The sequence below is a fragment of the Rhinopithecus roxellana genome, chromosome 9 (genome assembly GCF_007565055.1).
Source record: "Rhinopithecus roxellana isolate Shanxi Qingling chromosome 9, ASM756505v1, whole genome shotgun sequence".
Taxonomy (NCBI): domain Eukaryota; kingdom Metazoa; phylum Chordata; class Mammalia; order Primates; family Cercopithecidae; genus Rhinopithecus; species Rhinopithecus roxellana.
The window spans coordinates 31,308,462-31,329,764 of NC_044557.1; the positions used below are offsets into that span (position 1 = coordinate 31,308,462).

The window sequence follows — 21,303 nt, forward strand, 5'->3', positions numbered from 1 at the left end:
AGTTGTACAGGCTTGCTTTTCTAATTTTATTTAACCAGCACTTATATAATGCTTCCTATGTGCCAGCTACTGGTCTGAGTAATCTTAAATATTTCCTGAACCTCGTGAGGGAAGGCCTAGTAATATCATCCCCACTTTCCTGATAAGGAAGCTGGAGTATTTACTGGCTAAGCCATTAAGTCACTTAACCACTTTGAACTTTCACTTTTCATTTGTAAAATTGGGATACTAGTCCCTTATTCAGATACTGATTTTTAATTATGGACTAAATTGTTGATGTCTACTATATTAGGCATTTGTAGGAAATGCTTATAGATGGTGAAACTGTATCACTTATGTTGCCAGTGGACATAAGAAACAGAGGCAGATACAAGAAAATATATCTAAAAACAAAATTTCAGCAAATGACATACATTATAATAATTGATATATAAGTAATATCTCATATCTCATAATGCATATATAAAACATCACAATAACATCTAAAATCTATGCGATATCTAAATATATATAATAAATAATATACAAGAACTTAAGTATTTTTCACTTCCTTGATCCATTCGAATAGTAAAATGTCACCATTTGAAAATACTAACACAAAGATACAATCACAATATTAACAGCAAAAGGCTCAGCTTTGATCACATTCAAGAGCTTTTAGAAAATATAATTAGAGAAAGTTGATCTTATACATACATTTTCCCAGGATGGCTTCTACTCATAGGATTTTTAAATTCACAGCAAAATCAATATTTAGAATCTACAACTGTTAGCTTTTATTAGTTGTTCTCATACTGTAGGTGACCTGGAAAGAAAATCTTGGAAGGGGCACTGTCATTTCTAGGTGGGCAATATTTATGCTCTCATATCTGTAGACACTACATTCCTGTCTAATGGGCACTGATGACATAAACTGTCCCTACACATAAACATATTTCAATGATTGGCAAACCAGCCCATAGCTCGGCTGTTAAATTTTGTGATCATATTAGCCATGAGAAAACTTGCTAGCAAAGAGTTTTAGTACGTTTTTACAAGGAAGCGTGATGAGCAAATTTAATATTCAAAGTTTCTTTCAAAGAAAATAATCCCTTCATGCTTTTAAAATGTAAAATATGAAAAGACAAAATGTTGTTCATCTTTAGATCCATACATATTTGTGGATGCAAAAATGGCTTAATGGCACACCACACTGCTATAGTTCCTCGGCACCTCTTACCTACATCGGGATAACAGGCCCAAGGGGCTTTCCATAACCCCTGTCTCTTACCGCTGCTATCGACACAGGGTCCTATTGCCAGAAGGATTTTCCTACAACATTGCTTTCATAGTACTTTTACCCTTGAGTAAAAACCACCAGCGACTGCTTATAATCTGTCCTAACATGGCCAAGTTCTTTACTTTTTGAAGGTTTTCGTCAAATCTCCCATTTCAAAATACCCAATCTGATTTTTGAACACTCTCCAACATGCCTTTTCTTTCCTCTTGGTTTATCCAAATCAAAGCCCACCTTCAAGCTGTGACTGTTGTCCTACCTTTTCTACTAAGTTTTATACCCAAACCAGAGTACAGTCATCTCTTTCAACTAAGAGTTCCTACTGAGTTCATGACCAGTACATCTGAGTTGGGCACTTCTCTTGGTCTCTAATTGCCCCATGTTTCTAATTGTTTCATAACTATTTACGTTTTCACCGTCCAGAAGAACAGTAGCTAGGTCTTATCAATCATTTGAGCCTTTTCAAACATTGAGACCATGGTAAGCATTCAAAATATATACACTGAGGAATGGCATTCTAGTCACATGAGAGCTCAAAACAAGAACTGAAGAGGCTCTTTGTTTCTCATAGGAATTGTAGACAAAAGATAGCTCCTGATTCTTCCAACTTTATTAGATTTCTACTGCAACTTTATAGTGTATCAGACTCTGGCTTCTGGAATCCAGCCAGAGATCTCCAAGCCTTGAGAAACAGAAACAATAAATGTAATCTCCAAATCTTCTTTCTCTGAGACCATGCTGGCTTGGAAAAAATGGGCTTAATATAGACTTAATGCTACAGTCAACATCATTAACTAGACTTATACTGTCTAACACAGTAGCTGCTAGGTGAATGTGGCTACTTAAATGTAAAGTAAATAAAATAAAATAAAATGAAAAATTGGTCCCTCAGTCCTACCAGCTGCATTTAATAGCCAGTGACTACTGCTGTCGGACAGCACAGATCATAGAAGAGCTCCATCATCACATCACATTCCACTGGAAGTGCTGAACCTTACCCACAATCTCACCAACACGGGTATTTGCTGGAGTCGCTTTTTGCTTGCAGCATTAAAGGCTAGGACCAGTGCTGTGAGGAGGCACAGTAGACGTGCAGCTCCAGAATGTAGCTTGAGGGGTATTGGAAAGACTTGCCACCCTATGAAAATCCTGAACAGGCTCACCTTCAAGAACTAGAATGGCAAATCAGAGCTTCATTCCTTTAGCTTAGGCCAAATAGGGGATTTGTTTCCCCCTACCCTGCAAAACGTTGAAAGTTCCTGCATGTTGAGGCAAAATTATCAAAGTCTAGTTTTTGACAGTGTGTTGGTGGGCAGACAGAATAAGGAAATTTTATGAACAGAAAGAAGCTCCCAATAGGGAAAGAGGAAGGGACAGTGGGAACAGAGCTGAAATGGCCTATCTTGTGGCTGTGACTGAGCCCAGTCCCAAATGTGCCATTTGAGGATGGCATAACTGTCATGGGCAGCAAGTCTGGAAAAAATCTCTGAGCCACAGTTACTGACACTGCATAAGCATTTCTTTAAGTGTGAGGTCTCTTAAAGATGTATTGAGATGGATGTAGAAATGCTAAGGAGGGTAAATTTGTTACTAGAAAGGAGGTAAATTTTATAAAGGAAAAAGGCTTGAACTGTATAACTGAATATCTCATTATCCTTCCTATGGCCCCAATCTCATTCCCACCATGGGGAACAAGCCTAGAGAACAAAACTGGCATTTTCCATGTATACTGACCGCCCCCTTCTTCTCCTTTCTAGGGAACAGGGGTCCCTACAGAGGCATGACCTGAATGCCTTCTTTGGCTCATGAATCGGATCTGAAGGTTTAGTCCCAAAGAGAAGCAGGCAGGTGATTTTTCAAGGTGACTACACTGAAATACATTTTTCAGCTTTACACATTTAGCTTGTTTAAAAAAATCCATTTTCTATTTATGGAGTCATACTTAATACTCATAAGCTAAATCTATACAAGTGGAATATAATCTAAAAACCTGAGTGACGGTGTTGCCAATGAGTTCTCCCCTCTTGGCCGCCCAGATGGCTGCCAGATTTTAGAAAAATTCTAGACACCATTGTGTATTAGGCAGTAGGCTCTGGGTTTCATTCTCTAAAGAAACTACTTTGGAGTTTCTTTTGACTCTACTTTTTTTTTTTTTTTTTTTTGAGACGGAGTCTCGCTCTGTCGCCCAAACTGGAGTGCAGTGGCCGGATCTCAGCTCACTGCAAGCTCCGCCTTTAGGGTTCACACCATTCTCCTGCCTCAGCCTCCCTAGTAGCTGGGACTATAGGCGCCCGCCACCTCGCCTGGCTAGTGTTTTGTATTTTTTTTTAGTAGAGAAGGGGTTTCACCGGGTTAGCCAGGAGGGTCTCGATCTCCTGACCTTGTGATCCACCCGTCTCGGCCTCCCAAAGTGCTGGGATTACAGGCTTGAGCCACCGCACCCAGCCTTGACTCTACTTTTATTCCACCTTTATGTTCATGATTAACAGAAAATTCCTCCTGTAAAATCACTCAAGTTAGAGATTTATCCCCCAATGATTTAGATAAGTGATAATATGAAATGTGTTTTTTTAATCAGAAACAACATAATATTGGCAAGTTAATCAATTTATTCATTGTGAAAATGACAGTACTGTTCAGTGACTTATGAAAATGACAAGAGAGTTAGTTGAAATGTTAAGTGACTGAATAAGGAAAACCAAAAAGTGCTAATTAAAAGTCGCTGTTAACCTGGGAGGAGGGTTTTATGACATGGTCTAAAGCTCTCTCATTGGCCATATACTACTGATTTTTTTTCCCACTATTGGGGTATAGACAGAGAAATTATTAAGTTTCAAAAGACATAAAAATCAGAAGAAAAGATTTTATAATAAACCAGTGTTTCTCAAGTGTGGGATGCTTGTAAAAAATACAATCCCCTGAAGCCCCTGGGTAGAGCCTGAGAATTTGATTTTTTGCTAGTTTGCTGGTTGATACACATTCCTATTAAATTTGAAAAATTAAGGGGAATTCATAGTGTTGTCATTATAAATTGTTAGACAACAGGTCCAGTAGACTGAAACACTTTAATGGAGATACTTTTTTTTCATCAGAATTATACCTCCAAAATAAAACTGAAAATTGTTTTCTTACTTTCCTATGGTATACATTTGTGGAACTTGAGAGCCAAAAATAGGAAGGAAAATCAAGGTTAGCAGCAGCTCCAGTTGAGAAGATGTGGGGATCTCCCTTACGGGGAGGAATCCTCCACTGGATGAGAGGTAGCATCTTTCAAGGTGACTTTTTCTCTGAAAGCTGGTAAGCTGGTTTGACTCTATGACAACACATACAGTGTCAAACAGTATTTAGTACTTTGGGTCATAAATATGAGTGACTGCACAAGTAATTAATTGATTTTGCCTTGACTTAAATATAAAACAGAATATTGCTTTAGAAATGTGTATGATTTCTAAAGAACTGTCTCCATAGCTAGAAACAGTTTCAGAATGCTATCATCACAATGCCAGGCCTTCGCATGAACTTGGTCCATGTGCTTACGGTATCCCTCAGCCCCCACCACAAACAGGTAAGCAGATTCTTACCACAGAAATGGAGTTAGAAAGCAGTGTTCCGTCCTGGCCCAGCATATTGGAGACAGTGATTTCAGGGAGGTCCATGTTTTGTGGATGAAATGGTAGCAGGCCATTATGGTTCATGGGGTGACACAGAGAATGGTAACCAGACTCAACTTCATTCAGGTGCACCAGCGAGTGGTCTGGGAGGGAAGGAGGAGTAATTGGTGGAATGTTGAAGTCTTCACTTTCCAGGCTTGGACCAGGGTAGGACTGTGAAAGACAAGATGACATTGTTGCAAATTATCATCTTCTTGCTCTTCATCATCATATCAAACACACTTGACCCTTTAGATATTATTATAAGCAGCGTATGGATTTGTCAAAGACGTTTCAAACTTTCAGATTATCCTGCTGCCATTTCATCATTATGCATGAAAGAAAATTGCCTCAAAGGCAGATCCACTTCTGGTATAAAGACTACTTCCATTAGGTGGTTTTATTTTTCCAAAAAGCTGAACTCAAACAGATTTCAAAGTTCCCATTAAAATTTTCCAGAGTTTTAATCTAGCTGAATACCTTTTTCATGGGAATTGTAGGGAAGGAAGGCAATTTATAAAATTAATGTTTGATCAAACATGTTTCACAGGGCTCCCTACTGCTCAGATCATGGGATGTAATAAAAATGAATTCCAGAAGTTCTGGGCAATTGCTTTTGGGTTTTGAAAGGCTACCTGCTCACAATTGACAAAAGAAAATGTCTTAGAAGAGAAGCAACTTAAGCATGCTGCATAAAAGTGTAGTTCTGCTGAAAGTTTGATATATGAAGAAAAGGCCATTAAGAGCTATTTTTATCATAAAGGTTTTATAATCAAAATCAAAGTGAAGATTACTTTTATGATTTCCAATAAGATTTACTTGATTTCCCCCTAAGAGCTGACAAATAATATTGCAATTATTTAAATTCAGTTCTGTCCATTTTGAAAAGCAAAATAGTACTAATATTATTATAATACTAATTCTGGAATAAAAGTCAGTCAGTAAAATAAATAGCAGTTACATATATGGTTTTTTTTTTTTTTTCTTTTACAAACTAGCATTAGATAAAATAGAAACAGAGGGAGGGGAGCAGGAAGGAAAGATTATATGAGGACATGCCTGTTTAAAATGGGATGTGGCAAATGTTGAAAAATATATGGAAGAAATAAAAAATAAAACATTGTTACCAATTAATATTAAATACACAGTGATATATAGCAGTCCTTCATAGAACAGGTGTCACAGTATGAAAGGAAACATTTCGGTCCAGATAATCCTTGCAAGCTTATCTTTCAAATTAAGAGCGAGCCTTCATAGTGTTTGGGTGTATGGGGAACAAGGATTCCCTTGTCTAACAGCCCAGCGCCTGCTCAAGTGTTCAAGATTTGAAATGAGCAGGCAAGGGTGGGAGCCAAAGAAAGTAGTGTAAGGTATTCATTGGGTGTCCAGCCAATAAGCGTCATGCTCCTGTGTCCAAGTGCCTGGGGTTATTTTTTCCAGATGGCGTCTACTTGTCTAACAGAAAGAAAATCTTCAAGTTCCACTTTCTAAATGTTGTACAAGTTTTGATGTATTTGTTTAGGTGCCATCAGAAGACAAGATTAAATGAAGAGCTACTTGGAACATCTGGAATTTAGACCTGGTCATAGAGCAGCACATGTAAGTTAGAAACAGCTGGTGTATGAAAGGAAAATTTGACTCTTATGCAGAAAATTTTTCTTAAATATCTAAAGTTCTGCTAAAAAAAACATCAGCTCTAAAAGTTCAATCACGTATTATCAGATTCTCCTGTTAACAATATGTATCTCATGTGAAAAATATGTATGTGCTGTGTCAAAATTACAAGTTTGATGAAATTCTCACTCATCTGATATGTTTTAGACTCTCAACAGATCTAAGCCATTGGTTCCTTGTACAAGTATGCATATAAGCATAAAAGATGCCTAATGGGGAGGTGGGAGAGATGACTATTTCATATTAAAGCACTGTTCCAAGGTCTTTGACTATGTTGTCTCCTATTAATCATTACAGTAATCCATCGTGTAGCTATTATTACCCCCAGTTTCCTGAAGATAAAAATTGAGGCTCAGAAATAAAAGATCAACTCAATACACATGAGGGATAAATATATCATAAAGGTGGCATTTTTATTGCTATGCTATTTATAAAGTAGTTTAATTGCTACTATCTTATTAGGTTGAATGATACAAAATTGCCAACACTCAACTGTTTTTGATAAACAAAATTTCATAATTTAAGTAATAGTATTAGCATTAATATCAGGCCTTGCCTTTTCCAAATTCCACCCCGTTGCCCACCCACTGAAATTAAATATTTACTCTATATGAATATAGATTTCATAATTTGTCTCTTTGTCAACATGCAAATGCTGAATTGTTGATATCTTTTAAGATGCTAATTAGTGCCTGTTTGAAACTCTCCTGGCAGGGTGCGGTGGCTCATGCCTATTAATCCTAGCACTTTGGGAGACTGAGGTGGGCAGATCACTTGAGGTCAGAAGTTTGAGACCAGCCTGGTCACATGGTGAAACCCCATCTCTATTAAAAATACAAAAATTAGACAGGTGTGGTGGTGCATGCCTGTAGTCCCAGATACTCGGGAGGCTGAGGCAGGAGAATTGCTTGAACCCAGGAGGTGGAGGTTGTGGTAAGCTGAGAGCGTGCCACGGCACTGCAGCCTGGAGTGACAGAGCAAGACTCTGTCTCAAAAAAAAAAAAAAAAAAAAGAGAGAGAAACTCTCCTGAATAAGGTACAACTAATGCCAGCAATAAAGGAGAAAGATGTTTTTAATTTTGGGAATACCATTAAATCTCTGAAAATACTAAGGGAAAATTCCACCTATAGTAGACCATCACTTTACATTCTAGAGCTTCTTCAGTAGTTAAATCTTAATTTGTGGTGCTTAAAAGAAGGTTTAATTGGTATCACTTTACATTCAGTGATAACAATTGTATTGTAATTGAATTAAGCTACATGGTTTCTTTTCATGTAATTACACATTAATGTATTTAATTCAGACAATTATATACCAAAACCACAGATTCTACAACTTAACTGGTAATAGGTAGTTATGTGGATCAAGAATTTTAACTACTAAGGTTACTTAGTAGTTTCTGTTCTTTATATTAGAAGTCATGATATACTTATTTGCCATGAGCCTACTACAGTGTGATTGATGCCATATAAAAGTATAGTGGTAATTGCATAAATGCCAAAATGTCCCAGAACTTACAACAAGTTCAATGCTAGGCTAATTACTTATTTTTTTTAATGTGGAAATGAATTTGCTAATTCTTCAACATTGGTTTCTATGACATGAGAGCTTTATTTTGATTTTTAGAAACTTAATAAACATACATTTAACTTAACAATAGTTTTATAATTTAGACAATTTGCAGTTTTGGGGGATGTGATACAATAGAATATGATTCAATATTTTCCCTCTTCCCCATTAAGCTGCCTACCTGGAATTAGTGTTCAATGTTTGTTGAATGACTAAATAAATGAATCACTAAGTGAATGCGTAGGTGCATGAATAAATGAATGCTAAAATGACTCTTTAAAGGCACGAAGTTTGTGAATATACACTGTTATTCCCGGGTTTGAGTAAATATCTTTTATTGTCAAGACGTTGCACAGGCCAGTTACCTACATGGTCTGTAACAATCTCACAGAATATCCGGAGGCCAAAAATATCCTGTTAGGCGAGTAGAGGCTTGAGCAGCTTCAGGAAGGCTGGGCAGAGCAGTCTATATCCCTGATACAGTTTGGATGCCTGTCCCCTCCAAATCTCATGTTGAAATTAATCCTCAGTGTCGGAGGTAGGGGCGGATGGCAGGTGTTTGGTCATGCCATTCATGAATGGCTTGGTGCCCTCCTCACCAAGTAACGAGTGAGTTCTTGCGTGTTCACACAGATCCAATTGTTAAAAAGAGCCTGGTGCCTCCTCTCATCTCTCTTGCTCCTTCTCTCACCATGTGACACACCTGCTCCCCCTTCACCTTCCACCACCAGTAGAAGTTTCCTGAAGCCTCACCAGAAGCTGAGCAGATGCTGGTGCAATGCTTGTACAGCCTGCAGAACTGTGAGCCACCTAAACATATTTTTTTTGTAAATTACCCAGTCTCAGGTATTCCTTTATAACAATGCAAAACTGACCAACATAATTCCTCTCTGACTGCTGATTTGATCCCCTGAAGTGCCTGGCACCTACTATCCTTTAGTGACACACAGATTTCAGAGGATTCATAAAGGAGAGTTTGTGACCCCCTGGCTGTCAGAAGCTGTGGAGCCTAACCCCCATGGCAGGCAGGACATCAGGGCCCTTTGGGCGACTGCTGGGGCATGTGAAGGAAGTCACAGCAGCAGTTCTGATGCCCATGCCTGGCCAGCAGAGAAGGCCTGATTAGACCACAAGAAGGTATATGAGTGATGAGATCAGGGGCTGAATTGTCAGAGAAGGCTTATGTGAAGGCCATCCCTGGGTGATATAGGGGATCTGGTGCTCATGTCCACTTATTCCAGCAGGGTCCTTTTCTGACTTGGGCTTATTTTTTTCCCTCAAGACACAGTGAGGCCTGGAATTTACAGATCATTCATTCTCCAACCCTCTTAGGAACAAAGATCACTTGGTCCTTTCCATGATGATCCCCAGATGCCCAGGAGACAACAGCACTACTTAAAAAAAAAAAAAAAAAAAAAAAAAAAAAATTAGAGGCTGCCAGGGAGTGAATCACATGTCATTAGAAGTCCTATGAGGTTAGGTTCTAGTCTAGAATGCTGAGGGAGGCCAGGTAAGATTTTCAAAGGTGCTGTCATCTTCTTCATCACATTTTATAGTGACATGTACCCATCCCAGTTCAGGGATTGGAACTTGAACAGCAGCATGACCATGCGAGCTCCCTCTTCCCCAACAAATGCTGAAAGTCAGCAATGACCATCTTACACAAATGGAGAAAAAGTATTTAGGGACTGCAGGGTGAAAATCAGGCCAACACTTTTAATTTTATCTTGAATCTTCACCATACTAAGTCAAGGTAAATTGGAAACATATTAGCCTAGAAAGTGTTTTGTTCTAAACCAGAGCCAGTCTAAATGATGCACATGATTCAAAGAACTCAAAATTATATTACTGTTAATTAACCAGATTCTCTCTGATCTTAAGTTACTCCCTGGTTCGAGACACAAGACAGTCACAAGGTGTTGCTGGTGCTGAACTATGTAATAGGACTCCTGTGTTCCAGCGCAGGAGGCACTGTGCATCACTCTGCGTACAGGAAGCAGGATCCCAGTGCCACTGAATGTGGGTTAGAGTGGAGTGAACTACCATGAGGCATGGCTAATTCTGGAAAATAGATGAACTTTTCAAGCCCACAAGGGACTGTTGGGAGAATTAAAGTAGTAATTTCAAAATATTATCAGCCTCAAGAGTATTTCTATGGTTCTATAATAGACAGTCAATGACTATTTCAAGTCATTTTCTTAAAACCTTAAAATTTGGTAATTGCACATTTAGCTTATAAAGTGCTACATCTTTCTCTGGTGAGAAGGAGACAGATATTGGACTAGGTGAGAATATGCATGATTTCTTCAGTGACTGTTAAGATTGGCCACTGTGCGTGTTGCCAAGAATTGAGGCTTTGAAGCCCAACAGACAAGATCTGCTTCCAGGTCCTTTAAACCATGTATTAATTTGGGTTCTGCAGCAAGCTTTAAAACCGTGGGGTTCTTATAAGTATTAAAAACAAAAACATATGTAAAAAGCCTAATAATATATGTTTGCCAGATACGAAGTTCTGGATAAACAACAGCTTTACATAGCTATGGTTACTGTTAAATGGATGTATACATCCCACGGGTTGGGTCATGTCCAAGAAAACAAACAACTGTAGACAGTACAGAAGATTTAGATCCGTTCTCCACAATGTCATTATAAAGGAATTTCAGTATATTTGCCATTGATTAGGCCTCAGCCTCACAGTGGAGAAAAGTGTAACCCCATTCATACCTGATGTATTTATTTAATTGCTCCCCATAAATAACTAGGTTAAGGCTTTACCTTTATTCTAATGGAATTAAATTGCACTTTTTAGGTTAAGGAATAAAAAGATGGTGGGGAACAGGGTAGCAAAGGAAGTGGAAGGTGCCGAGAATTACTGCATGTGCAGAGGCCCAACAACTTTGCTCCTTCAGGGAGCTCTGCTGGCAGGCCTGCAGCCCTGGCTGATCGGGTTCTCAGTTTGACTCCTACCAACCCAAGTAAAAGGCAAATGAATTTCTGAATCAGAATGTCACTGTCTAAATTTGTACAAAAGCTATGATTTCTAACATATTGGCTGTGTCCTTGGAGAAGCGATCTTCCCTGGGCAATTCTTGGCAAGGAGGTCAAATTGCTAATTAGAGGCTCACTTTTGAGACTATTAATGGAATCAAGAGACTGAGGTTGGGAAATTAATGGGGAATCCTTCTGATTTGCTTTGGTTTGATCTGCTTGGATGCCTTTTCAGCCATTTGACTAACGCCAAAGTCCTTCCCTGAAGTCCAACCTTCCCAGCCTCCCATTTCAGTAGAAAAGGAAACTTCTCACCTGATTCTGTAAGATCTCATTTCCTGTCTGTTTAATGACATACTCACATTCCTTTTTAATCATACTGCTTTACATGTTCCATGATCTGAGTATCCTGTTTACATTATTTTCTCCTTCTGCAATCCACATTTCCTTTTGCTACAGCCTGTTCCTATATTCTTATTCTATATGATTACATCTGGAAATGGAATGTTAATTATGCTGATTTTTCTTTTGACTACAGAGAATTCATGTTTTCATATGGCCCAGGCAGTGTTAATATATGCTAACCAGGAATAAATAATGGGAAATCTCTTTTAAACATTGCCTTTTCTTCTCTTTTCAAAATCTAGTTTCTCTACCAGAGAAGCATTGTATTTGTCGGTCTCTGTCCACATATTGCAATCATTATACAGAACACTTTATCTTTGGTGACAAGAAGTCCCATAACTCAGAAGAATTCAAAAGATACCATCTCGTATGTATCGTCAAATTATGTGATGGATTCATGCAATCATGCATACACTAAAAATATGGCTATGGTTATAACTTTGTAAAATATGTTTCCCATATAGAACTTTATCTGAAAGACAAATAAATAGTACTGCCATCAAACATATACATAATGCACTAATTTTTAATCTGTAACATAAATCCTGAAACTTAAGGATAGAAGAATGTCAATGTTTAAACATGTTTCATCTTCTATTATTAAACATTCTTGTTGCATGATTCAGAGAACTGAAGGGAAAGCAAATTAAACTGAAAAGTTTATTAGAAAAATAATAAGCTTCCTCTGCACATTTGTAGAAGTAAAGATATTACATGTAATGGTGATTTTTCCTGAAAGAGTTTAAACAGCGTCAACGTAATCTCTGATTTCTTTTGAGAAGACCTTCAGGAGTAGGTATTTTTCAGATTCTTTTGTCTCTGCATGAACAAGGGTTGATAGCTTGAGACTATAATGTATTACTGTGGAAAGCTTCGGTCTGTTACATAAATCATCTTAACACTCAGCAAGAATTGTCCAACAGTGCCATTGATGTGCTCAAGCCAATGATCCTGCAAACAATTTTTTTGTCTTTCTTCACGCGTTAGACAATAGCAATAAATCATCTTCATTTAAAAACACACAATGTACTAATTTTTCAAGCAACAGTTATCAAAATGAAATTTTTGCTAGAAAGTATGACATTTATTTGTGCTCATTAATTTTTTTAACTGGTGTTAAATAAAAAGCAATGAGTGCCTCATTTGTTACAGAAGCATTGTCATATACCTACTATGTGTAAGCATCCTGCAAAGAGTGATCTGAGATACAAAGAACTGAAAGACACAGTCTGTGAAAAACATCAAAAGATATATCTCTCATTTTGTAAAGATTTAAAGAATCAGACTTATTTGTTAAATTGTGTAAGAAACATTGTCAAATTATAGGTGATACTAGATCTTCTTTTAGTTGCATTTATGGGTACTTGTTGGTGTACATGTTTCAAAAATCATATAAATTTATAGAAATTCAATGTGTTGTCAGTCATAAACCTGGTTATCTTAAAATGTTATATAAAATAAAAATAATTGAATATCTGTCAATTGTAGGCTTTCATCAGCTTTTTAACCATGCTATTCTAAGTTTTAGTTGTGTAACATTATTGTTTTTTATTCTTCTCTAAAATCATTTACAATCAGATTCATGAAAAAGACTCCAAGTTCTCTTAAATACAAATTTCAGATAATTTTAAGATCCATAGGCTACATAAAATTTCTAGAACTCTAATAAAGAATTTGAAGGAGTCATAAAATGACTCAGAGATCTAGCAGAACAAAAGTTGATTATATGAGATTGAATAAATGATCAAGATCAGGTTTTTATACTTTTACTTAAAATATTGTTGGTCCTTTACTCAAATGTTTTGTCTTCTAGATTTAAGAAAATTTTCTCTCTTCAGCTATATGTAATTTACAGCAATTTGGTATAGTATAATTTTATAAACAAATATAAAAGTTTTTTATTATGTTACTTGATTCCTCTAGAATTCAAAAATTGTGAGTGTTCTTATGGTGATACGGTTATTTGCATAAGTCCAATAAAAATCTCTCTACACTAGGAAAAGAAAGAGACACAGTTTGTTATAAAGATAGTGAATTAGAAGAGAGAAAGGGGAACTTAGGCTCTTAATAAAGAGCAGTATATTTGAAGTGTCAAACTAAGTGATATCAGAGTGTAAACAAAAAGAATTACTTGAAGCTGGGATGATCAAGGGATTGCTATAAGCAGATTTACACTGATATCAGGGCCTAAAGATCAGACACTTCTGCCAAGATGCGATAAGTGATCAGGGAAGGACCACAAAAACTGACAAATGAGCAAGCCTAGGCTAATGTCCAGGTAAGAGCAGGCAGGTTCAACAGCAAGGTCAGGCCTTCAACCTCTAAGATAATGTCAAGGGCAAGCTTGGTCCCACCAATCAAAGCAAACTTCAGTCTACTGGGCTTAATGCAGGCCTCTTCTGGAACTGGGTAGTAAGGTAAAATTTCACTTATGAAAAGCCAGTGTGCAAAGCCTGAATGACACCAGAAAACGAGGTCAACTTGAACCTGCCCCAGAGAATGTCTGACACTGGCTCTTCCTGGGGCCTGGGCTGGGGGACCCTGAGGTCAGGGTTTGCCAGCTGAGGCTTTGAGGATTCAGGGGGTACTGGGACCCTGGGCTAAGCACCTGAAGCAGATCAGGTGAGGGTGGGGCAGGTAGCCTAATATTCTCTGCCTCTCTCTCCACATACCTCCAGGAAAGTCCTTAGTGTTTACCTGCAGGACTTTCTCCTGCCGTAATTCATTAATGATACCAGAATGGCGAAGAGATTTGTCTTCTCTCATTATTGCTTGGGGGTCTACATAAGTCTCCAAGCAGTATTTTTAGGGGATATTTTCATACCAGGCATCGTGCGTAGTTGTCATAAACGAGGACCTCTCCTTTGGCTAAAAAAATCCCCAAGCTTCTGGAAAACAAATAATGTACTCCCCCTCCAAACCACAAACAAATCATTAGAGAGACCAGATTCAAATGAAAGGAACCACTTCTGAAAGTCAGTCAGGACATGTTTTTTAGTGCTAGGTCATCATTCCATATTCAGTGTTAAAAGGAGTAACTCAAGTATTTAATTTCATCATTCAGCACATAATTTTATATACAATGCAATCTATATTTTTTAATCATCTGGACTTTTTCAATTGTCATATTGAGTTCATACATTCTGAGATCCAGTTCCATATTTTTTGGCTTTATTTTTTAAATAACCCATGTTAACTAGTTTAAAAAAATTAGAAAATATATATAGGAAAAAAAGTCACCTTTAATCCAACCACTCAGGAGCAAAACATTAAAATGTGTGTCTTTCGAGATTCTGTTTAGTGCCTATTTGCTAGTTTGTTTTGAGCTTTTGTTTTTGTTTTCCCTAACAAAAGTCAGATAATTGAGCTCTGATTTTGGAGCTGGAAATGCTAAATACAAATCTCAGCTCATCCCTTGGTAGATGTATTTACTTAATTTCTATAAGCCTCAGTTTCCAAAGCTATAAAATAGGGATGATATTAGTCTTCAATTCATTAAGGATATATCAGGATTAAATATGACAAATGAGATAATGTAAATACTTTGAGTAATACACTGGTTCAAAGAAGCAATAAATAAATGTTAGCTATATTTTTATTATCGCACCATTATATAATTTAATGTGATGACTTAAAACAGATTGTGAATAATTTTCCATGCCAATAAATATCATCAACATTATTGTTTAAATGGCTGCATATTGCATTCATGTTCTATCATTTATTCTATCAGTTCTCCATTTTGAACATTTAGGATGTTTCAGATTTTGCTGTTGCAAACCACACCATGACAAATAACTTAATCCACTTATTTCCTTAGGATAACCTTCCACAGTTCTCTACTTATGCTGACATGGAATCATAGAATGCTTGCTCAAGAAGAAACCTAAGAAATAGTCCCTGAACTTTGCATATGAGAAAAGTGAGTTCCAGAGAGGTTAAATTATTTGTCTGCATTTACAGAACTAGTTGGGTGGATGGGAATCCCAAAGAAACATGATATAGACATTGTTTACTGTTAACAATTGATTACAATATATTAGGTTTTAATATACTATTTTAAATCACGTGCAGCCTTTTAAGTTTTAAAAAATTTTTATTTTTTAAAAGAAATGCGTTAAATTGATTTTTGCTTATGGCTAGGTTCTATTTGCTAAGTCATATGCAGGCAACCAGCATGGAGTTGAGCATTCAGTGTTGGGCTATTTCTATATGTATATAAAATATAAAATAAATATGTTTATTTTTATATGTATATATGAAATATAAAATAAATATGTTTATTTTTATATGTATATATGAAATAGATACATGCTGTATGTATCTATTTATGGCCAATCATTTTTATTTTGTCTCTTGAGTAGAAATCAGCAAATGCTGGGTGCAAACTCACGTTCTGCATGAAGAAGCCAAATTAGCGGAGGACCAGAGCTAATAGAAAGCCTGTGCTCTTGGTTTGCCTCCTTAATCAAGGGGTTCAGAAAGGAGAAAAAGAAGCTCCTATTTCTACTCATCACACGCTGATATGCAATTCCTCCTCCCAGGGAAGAGTTGCAAGTGCATCTCTCTAAATACTGGAGGTCATCTCACTTGCTAGATCTTTCCTACAAAGAAAGTTTATGCTAAAGATAGGGATGTGGAAAAAAAAATAGTTGAATAAATGAAGACAATTTCCCCCAGTTTAATGATGGTAAGACCCCTCAATGTTCAGTTCCCCAGAAGTGGGATTTCTAGGGAAGAGTGGAGGGAGGGTGAGATGTCTTCTGTGGAAAGACTTCCTGTAGTTTATCTTCTGGAGGGGAAAAGGAAGAGAAATTAGGGTGGGAAAAGAGTCCTGGACTTGGACAAGAAAAGCAGTGGAGTGTGGAGGGAAAGGACCGGGCAGTGGTGGCACAGGCATGCCAAAAGCTGGCTGAGAAGGGGAGGGAAGAATCACTGCTCTGCATCAAGGAGTCCAAGGACAGCAAATATCTACTGTGTGATTGTTCAGCTTTTATGTGTGCACGAGTATGAAATTACTGCTTTGTAAATAAATGGTAAAGCATCCATGGTTTCATTTGGCATAAGCTAATATTTCCCAGAGTATTCTCACACATGTAACACATTGCAGTTATCTCAATACTCTTTAGAACTGAAGTATGTCAACATTTTGTCCTTAAAGTTCTAAAATAAAATTAAGCCTAGCTGACCAAGGATGGAGTTTGACAGAAGCCTTAGACCTTCCAAGGCCAGAATCATAGCTCTGATATTTACTATCTTTTTGAGGTATGGTAAGTCACTCTAGCTCTCTAATCCTCACTGAATTGTTGTAAGGATCAAATGAGAAAATAAGTGTGTAGATTTTGTTTAGTCCCTTGTCAGAAACTGGTAGCTTCCAACTGACAGCTATTATTATTATAAATCCAATTCTTTTGGGGCACTGGGAGAGGAGGGTACTGACTTAAACTTCCAGGCAAGAAGAAGCTTCCTACTACTGAAATTTATCATCTTTAAAAGCAAGAAGTTTCATTGAGGTTAGAGCATAAGAAATAAAAAAAACCCAAAAAACAAAAAATCTTTGCACCCATGGTACAGGGAAGTCTCGGCATCCCTGAAGGCAATTTCTGTATAGAGCTGCTGACCCGGTCTCACCCAGCATCCCTATTGTCCCCCACTCCCATTTCCTCCAAGGTCACTCTCTTTGTGATTTTGGAGAATAACAACAAACAGTAGGCTTAGCTCTTCTTGAAGGAAGGCCTCTCCTGAAATGCTGTAAGGCCCAGTTGCATACAGAAAAGCCTTCATTACTGGTCTCAAATCATGACCATCAGAACCCTTGGGAGTTTCAGATCAGGCTATTACATTTGAATAATCTGATGCTGGGCCTTAGAAATCACTTGTTGGGCTTTGCTACCGACAGCATCAATTATCCTAATTTATGAACAGCAAAGAATGTATGGAGAACATTTTCTAAGAAAGCCACCAATTAATTTCAAATCATTAGGGTTATAGTTACATTTTTAAATACTCAAGCTGTAAAATAATATAGATCAGGAAGAACACAGGAGAAAGAAGAAAATACAGATATGGATAAAGATTACACTAAAACCCTCTGTGTTTCTGGGAAGTCTAGCTAGGTCTGCTCCCAAACTGAGGAACTGAAACTGCAGAGGGAAACTTGGCACTTTATTTTAAAGGTGTTTGAGGTGGCAGGTGAGGATACACAGAAGGAGGTCTCAGAAGACATTTGGGTGGGTGGAAAACACCTTAACTTTTCTAAGCCCCACTGTTTTTTATAGTAAAAATGGGCAAAAGTGCTTCTACTTAACATAGTGACATATCGAAAATTTAGTGTTTCTTTAGAACAATCTTTAAGCACCTTGGAAATGGAGCTAACATAGACAGGTGACAATATTCAACACATTACCATTCTTAAATTGAAATACTATACTTATTTTGGAGGGCATTCTTTAGTGACAGGTTTATTATGTGCTACCAGAAAAGAATATAGCATGTTATAATTGCAAAATTTAACAGGAAGGATCATTTAGTTTTTCATAATTGTTCACATGCTAAAGAAAAAAAAAATGTTCAAAATATAATTGTAAATAAGCCAAATGGCTGCTTTCAAAATGTATCAAATGCTACCACACAACTAGTCAGACTGCAGTAGTGCCACAACTCCTCCCTCCAATGCCTAAATGTGCTGGCATCACTTGACATCTTGACATCTGTCCATTGAATAAATCATGCTCCATATGGAGCGTGAGGTTTTGAGAATCTGTTTTTACCACTAATGCTGTTCCATTCAGATATTTTCACAATTTTTGTCACTGAAATACATGTCCCCAATACTTGACAAAACACACTATTTGACAATTATTCTGAAATTCTCACGCCTACCCAGAAACAAATAAAAAATGAGTATTATATTCACAAATCCCACAGCTTGGAAATGTATATGATACACAACATTTAACCTGTCAGCAGCCTCATTAGTGTCAATGAGTAGAAACTGGCAATCAGTAGATGGTGTGCTCTACATGTGTTTATGTTTTAAAATGTTCCTAAAATAGTTCCTCTGCTGGTGAGGTTGATATAAAACACTTTTACTGGACAAATGAATTTCAGTTTAAACATTATGGCCTATTTCTTTTTTTTTTTTTTTTTTTAGGAATTCATATTTTCATGTAGATGATCATTTATAGCTAATGGAGTCAATACCCAACTAAAATAATAATAATAAAGACTGGAATGGTCGAGAATTACCTAAAGTTCAACAACGTCAATGTGGTTGGCCAACAAAATATGCAGAAAGGCCAATGTGTGTTTAACTATCCCAAGCCCTAAGATATATATTTGTATGGTGCCTGTATTCAGTATCCATACAGCTATTAAGACATTTTTATCAACTGTAAGAATTATGTGAGCTATTTCAAGATATAATGCTGAAAAACAGACTTCCATGTAAGAAGCCAATTTAGGAAGAAAACAACATAAACAATAGTAACTTGTGTGCTCAAGTGAAGCATCTTTTTAATTTTGAGTAATGAAGATGTCAAGCCAAATGCTAGAGTAGTTTAACTTAATTAGGTGGCCTATTTTTCCAGGCATCCTTTCATTTCCCATTGAAAACTCAGCTTGTATGCAAGGCAACAAGAGCAATTTTGTCTGTAATGAATACCTCCGGGACTGCACAGAGTAATCATTTGAATGTTACACTGAAGACTGGTTTGAGTAACTAGTCTGGGCTTGTTAAGATGCCAGACTTTGTTGGGCTAACTTGATTACTCAGAGCATGGCAGCTTTATCATTCTGTTGGGTCAACGGTCAAAAAGTCAACTTAATGTTACTTCTGAAATATCTGCCAAAAGGAACTAATCTAAAAGGAATTAGTCCAATTTACAGTTCAAATTTATGTCACAATCATGGAGATGTTATGACCCACGGTAAGGAGATTTGTTTTTCAAAAGTACTCTAAAAATATTACACTTTCTAGGCCCTTCTTGTCATACCTCATTTACACTCTAACCTGGAGAATTTTCTCATTAGGAAAACACGAAATTAAACAAATAGAGAGTCATTAATATAGTTGTAAATCTTAAAACATACTTCTAACAGCAGATTTGAGAGAATATTGTACAAAAAGAAATTTGGAGCACACTACTATTTCCAATTCCATTGCATTGCTGATGATAAACAGCAGCCTGATGTTATTGTAACAAGCATTGACTGTCATTATCTAGTTTATTATCATGTTAACTCTTTGAGTCTTGTACTTGAAATAATTCTCCAAGGAGGAGGGAGTGCTGGAAACTTTTGTTAATATATAAGGGCACTGGCACAAAGATAAAGTGTCCTACTGCCATGGACAGAGTAGGGCTGGATTTGCTAAACGTCTGCAATGCAGGGTCAAGAATCATTGCAATGGAAGACTGTAAGTATTCATGTGATTTAAAAAAATGTACATAAAATATTTTAGCTGATTTGCTCATCTTTCAACAAACAATGCTGCATACCTCTGATATGTCAAACATTATTCCTGGCACAGGAAAGCCAGACAGAAACAAGAGTGAGTCCTACCTTCAAGAGCTCACAATCAGGGGAGCAAGACAAGGACATCCCTGGTGATGCCAGTGTGCCATGTGCCACCCAGGGACAAATACACACCATGATAAAGCAGCCTTGTAGACAATGGCAAGGCACTGAGGTGTGTACCATTCAGCAAAGATGAGGAAAAGGAAATGAGAGAAGTTAAGATGAGTTCATGAGAAACTGTGAGGCCTATAACGAAGGCAGAAATTGTGTAGCTGGAAAAGAGGAGATGGATTCAATAGTTAGGCCAAAAAGTAGAATCAACACTATCCGGAATTAACCAAAGGCTGAATGACGAGGGAGACTCCCCAAGTCTCCGTCTTGGGTGTTTGAAGAGGTGGTGTTAACACTTCTGATTATAAGCAGTAAAGAAAAAAGAGAAGATTGGGGGTGAGGAAGCCGGTGGGAGGTGATGAGTTGTGGTTGGATGAACTGATATGTCGAATTTGAGCTGCTATCAGGGACAGGTGCCCAGTGGAGTTAGAAATCAAACCTCAAATTCACATGAAAGCTGACCTGGATATATATATGCTCTTCAATTTTATATTCAAAATGTACTTTATGAACTGTACGTCAAATGCTTAGTTGTAACTGATTCCAGGAAAACATAATATTGCTATATTTTATCATTCTTATTTTTAATCTTGAGATTTGAGGGACCAAGTAAGAGACAGAATTCCAGAGGGGGCTGAGGGTGGGGAGAGAGAAAACTGCTCACAATCTCAGAATCCTCTAAAACATGACCTCGGGCCAGGATATTTAATATTTAGGATTTACTATAATGCTCATAATGAACAACAAAAAATAGTTCAAGCTTAAAGGATAACTTTTCATGGAAAGAAGAAGGAAGAAAGGAATGAAAGCAGGAAGGTGGTGGGGAAGGAGGGAGGGAATGAAGGGAGCAAGGCGGGGAACCAAACAGAAGGAAATAGTTTAGCAGAGCAAAGGTCAAGGTCTAAGAGGAAGTGATTTATTAAAAATCTGGTTCAATCAAGTAACCTGAGCTTTTCCTAACCTGATGCCAGGAAAATCTTCTCATTCTTCCTTAATATTAAAGTATTATTTCTTGTATAAAAAAGATCAGTCCTTCTTGATCTTTTCAGACAGTACTTCAACTGAGGCAGGCATGTGAAGAGCTGAGTCCCTGAGTACAGGGCACTGGTGGA

The 21,303-nt window shown here is 37.2% G+C and overlaps 1 protein-coding gene across 4 annotated transcripts in view; it reads right to left on the reverse strand.

Annotated features, from left to right (window-relative positions):
- Positions 1-21,303, reverse strand: part of TOX (thymocyte selection associated high mobility group box) — a 310,002-nt gene that overhangs the window by 123,341 nt on the left and 165,358 nt on the right. For all 4 annotated transcript variants that reach the window (XM_010386795.2, XM_030937660.1, XM_030937659.1 and 1 more), the window contains exon 3: positions 4,858-5,100. In XM_010386795.2, coding sequence (XP_010385097.1) covers positions 4,858-5,100 — 243 coding nt within the window. The remainder of the gene's footprint in view (positions 1-4,857; positions 5,101-21,303) is intronic.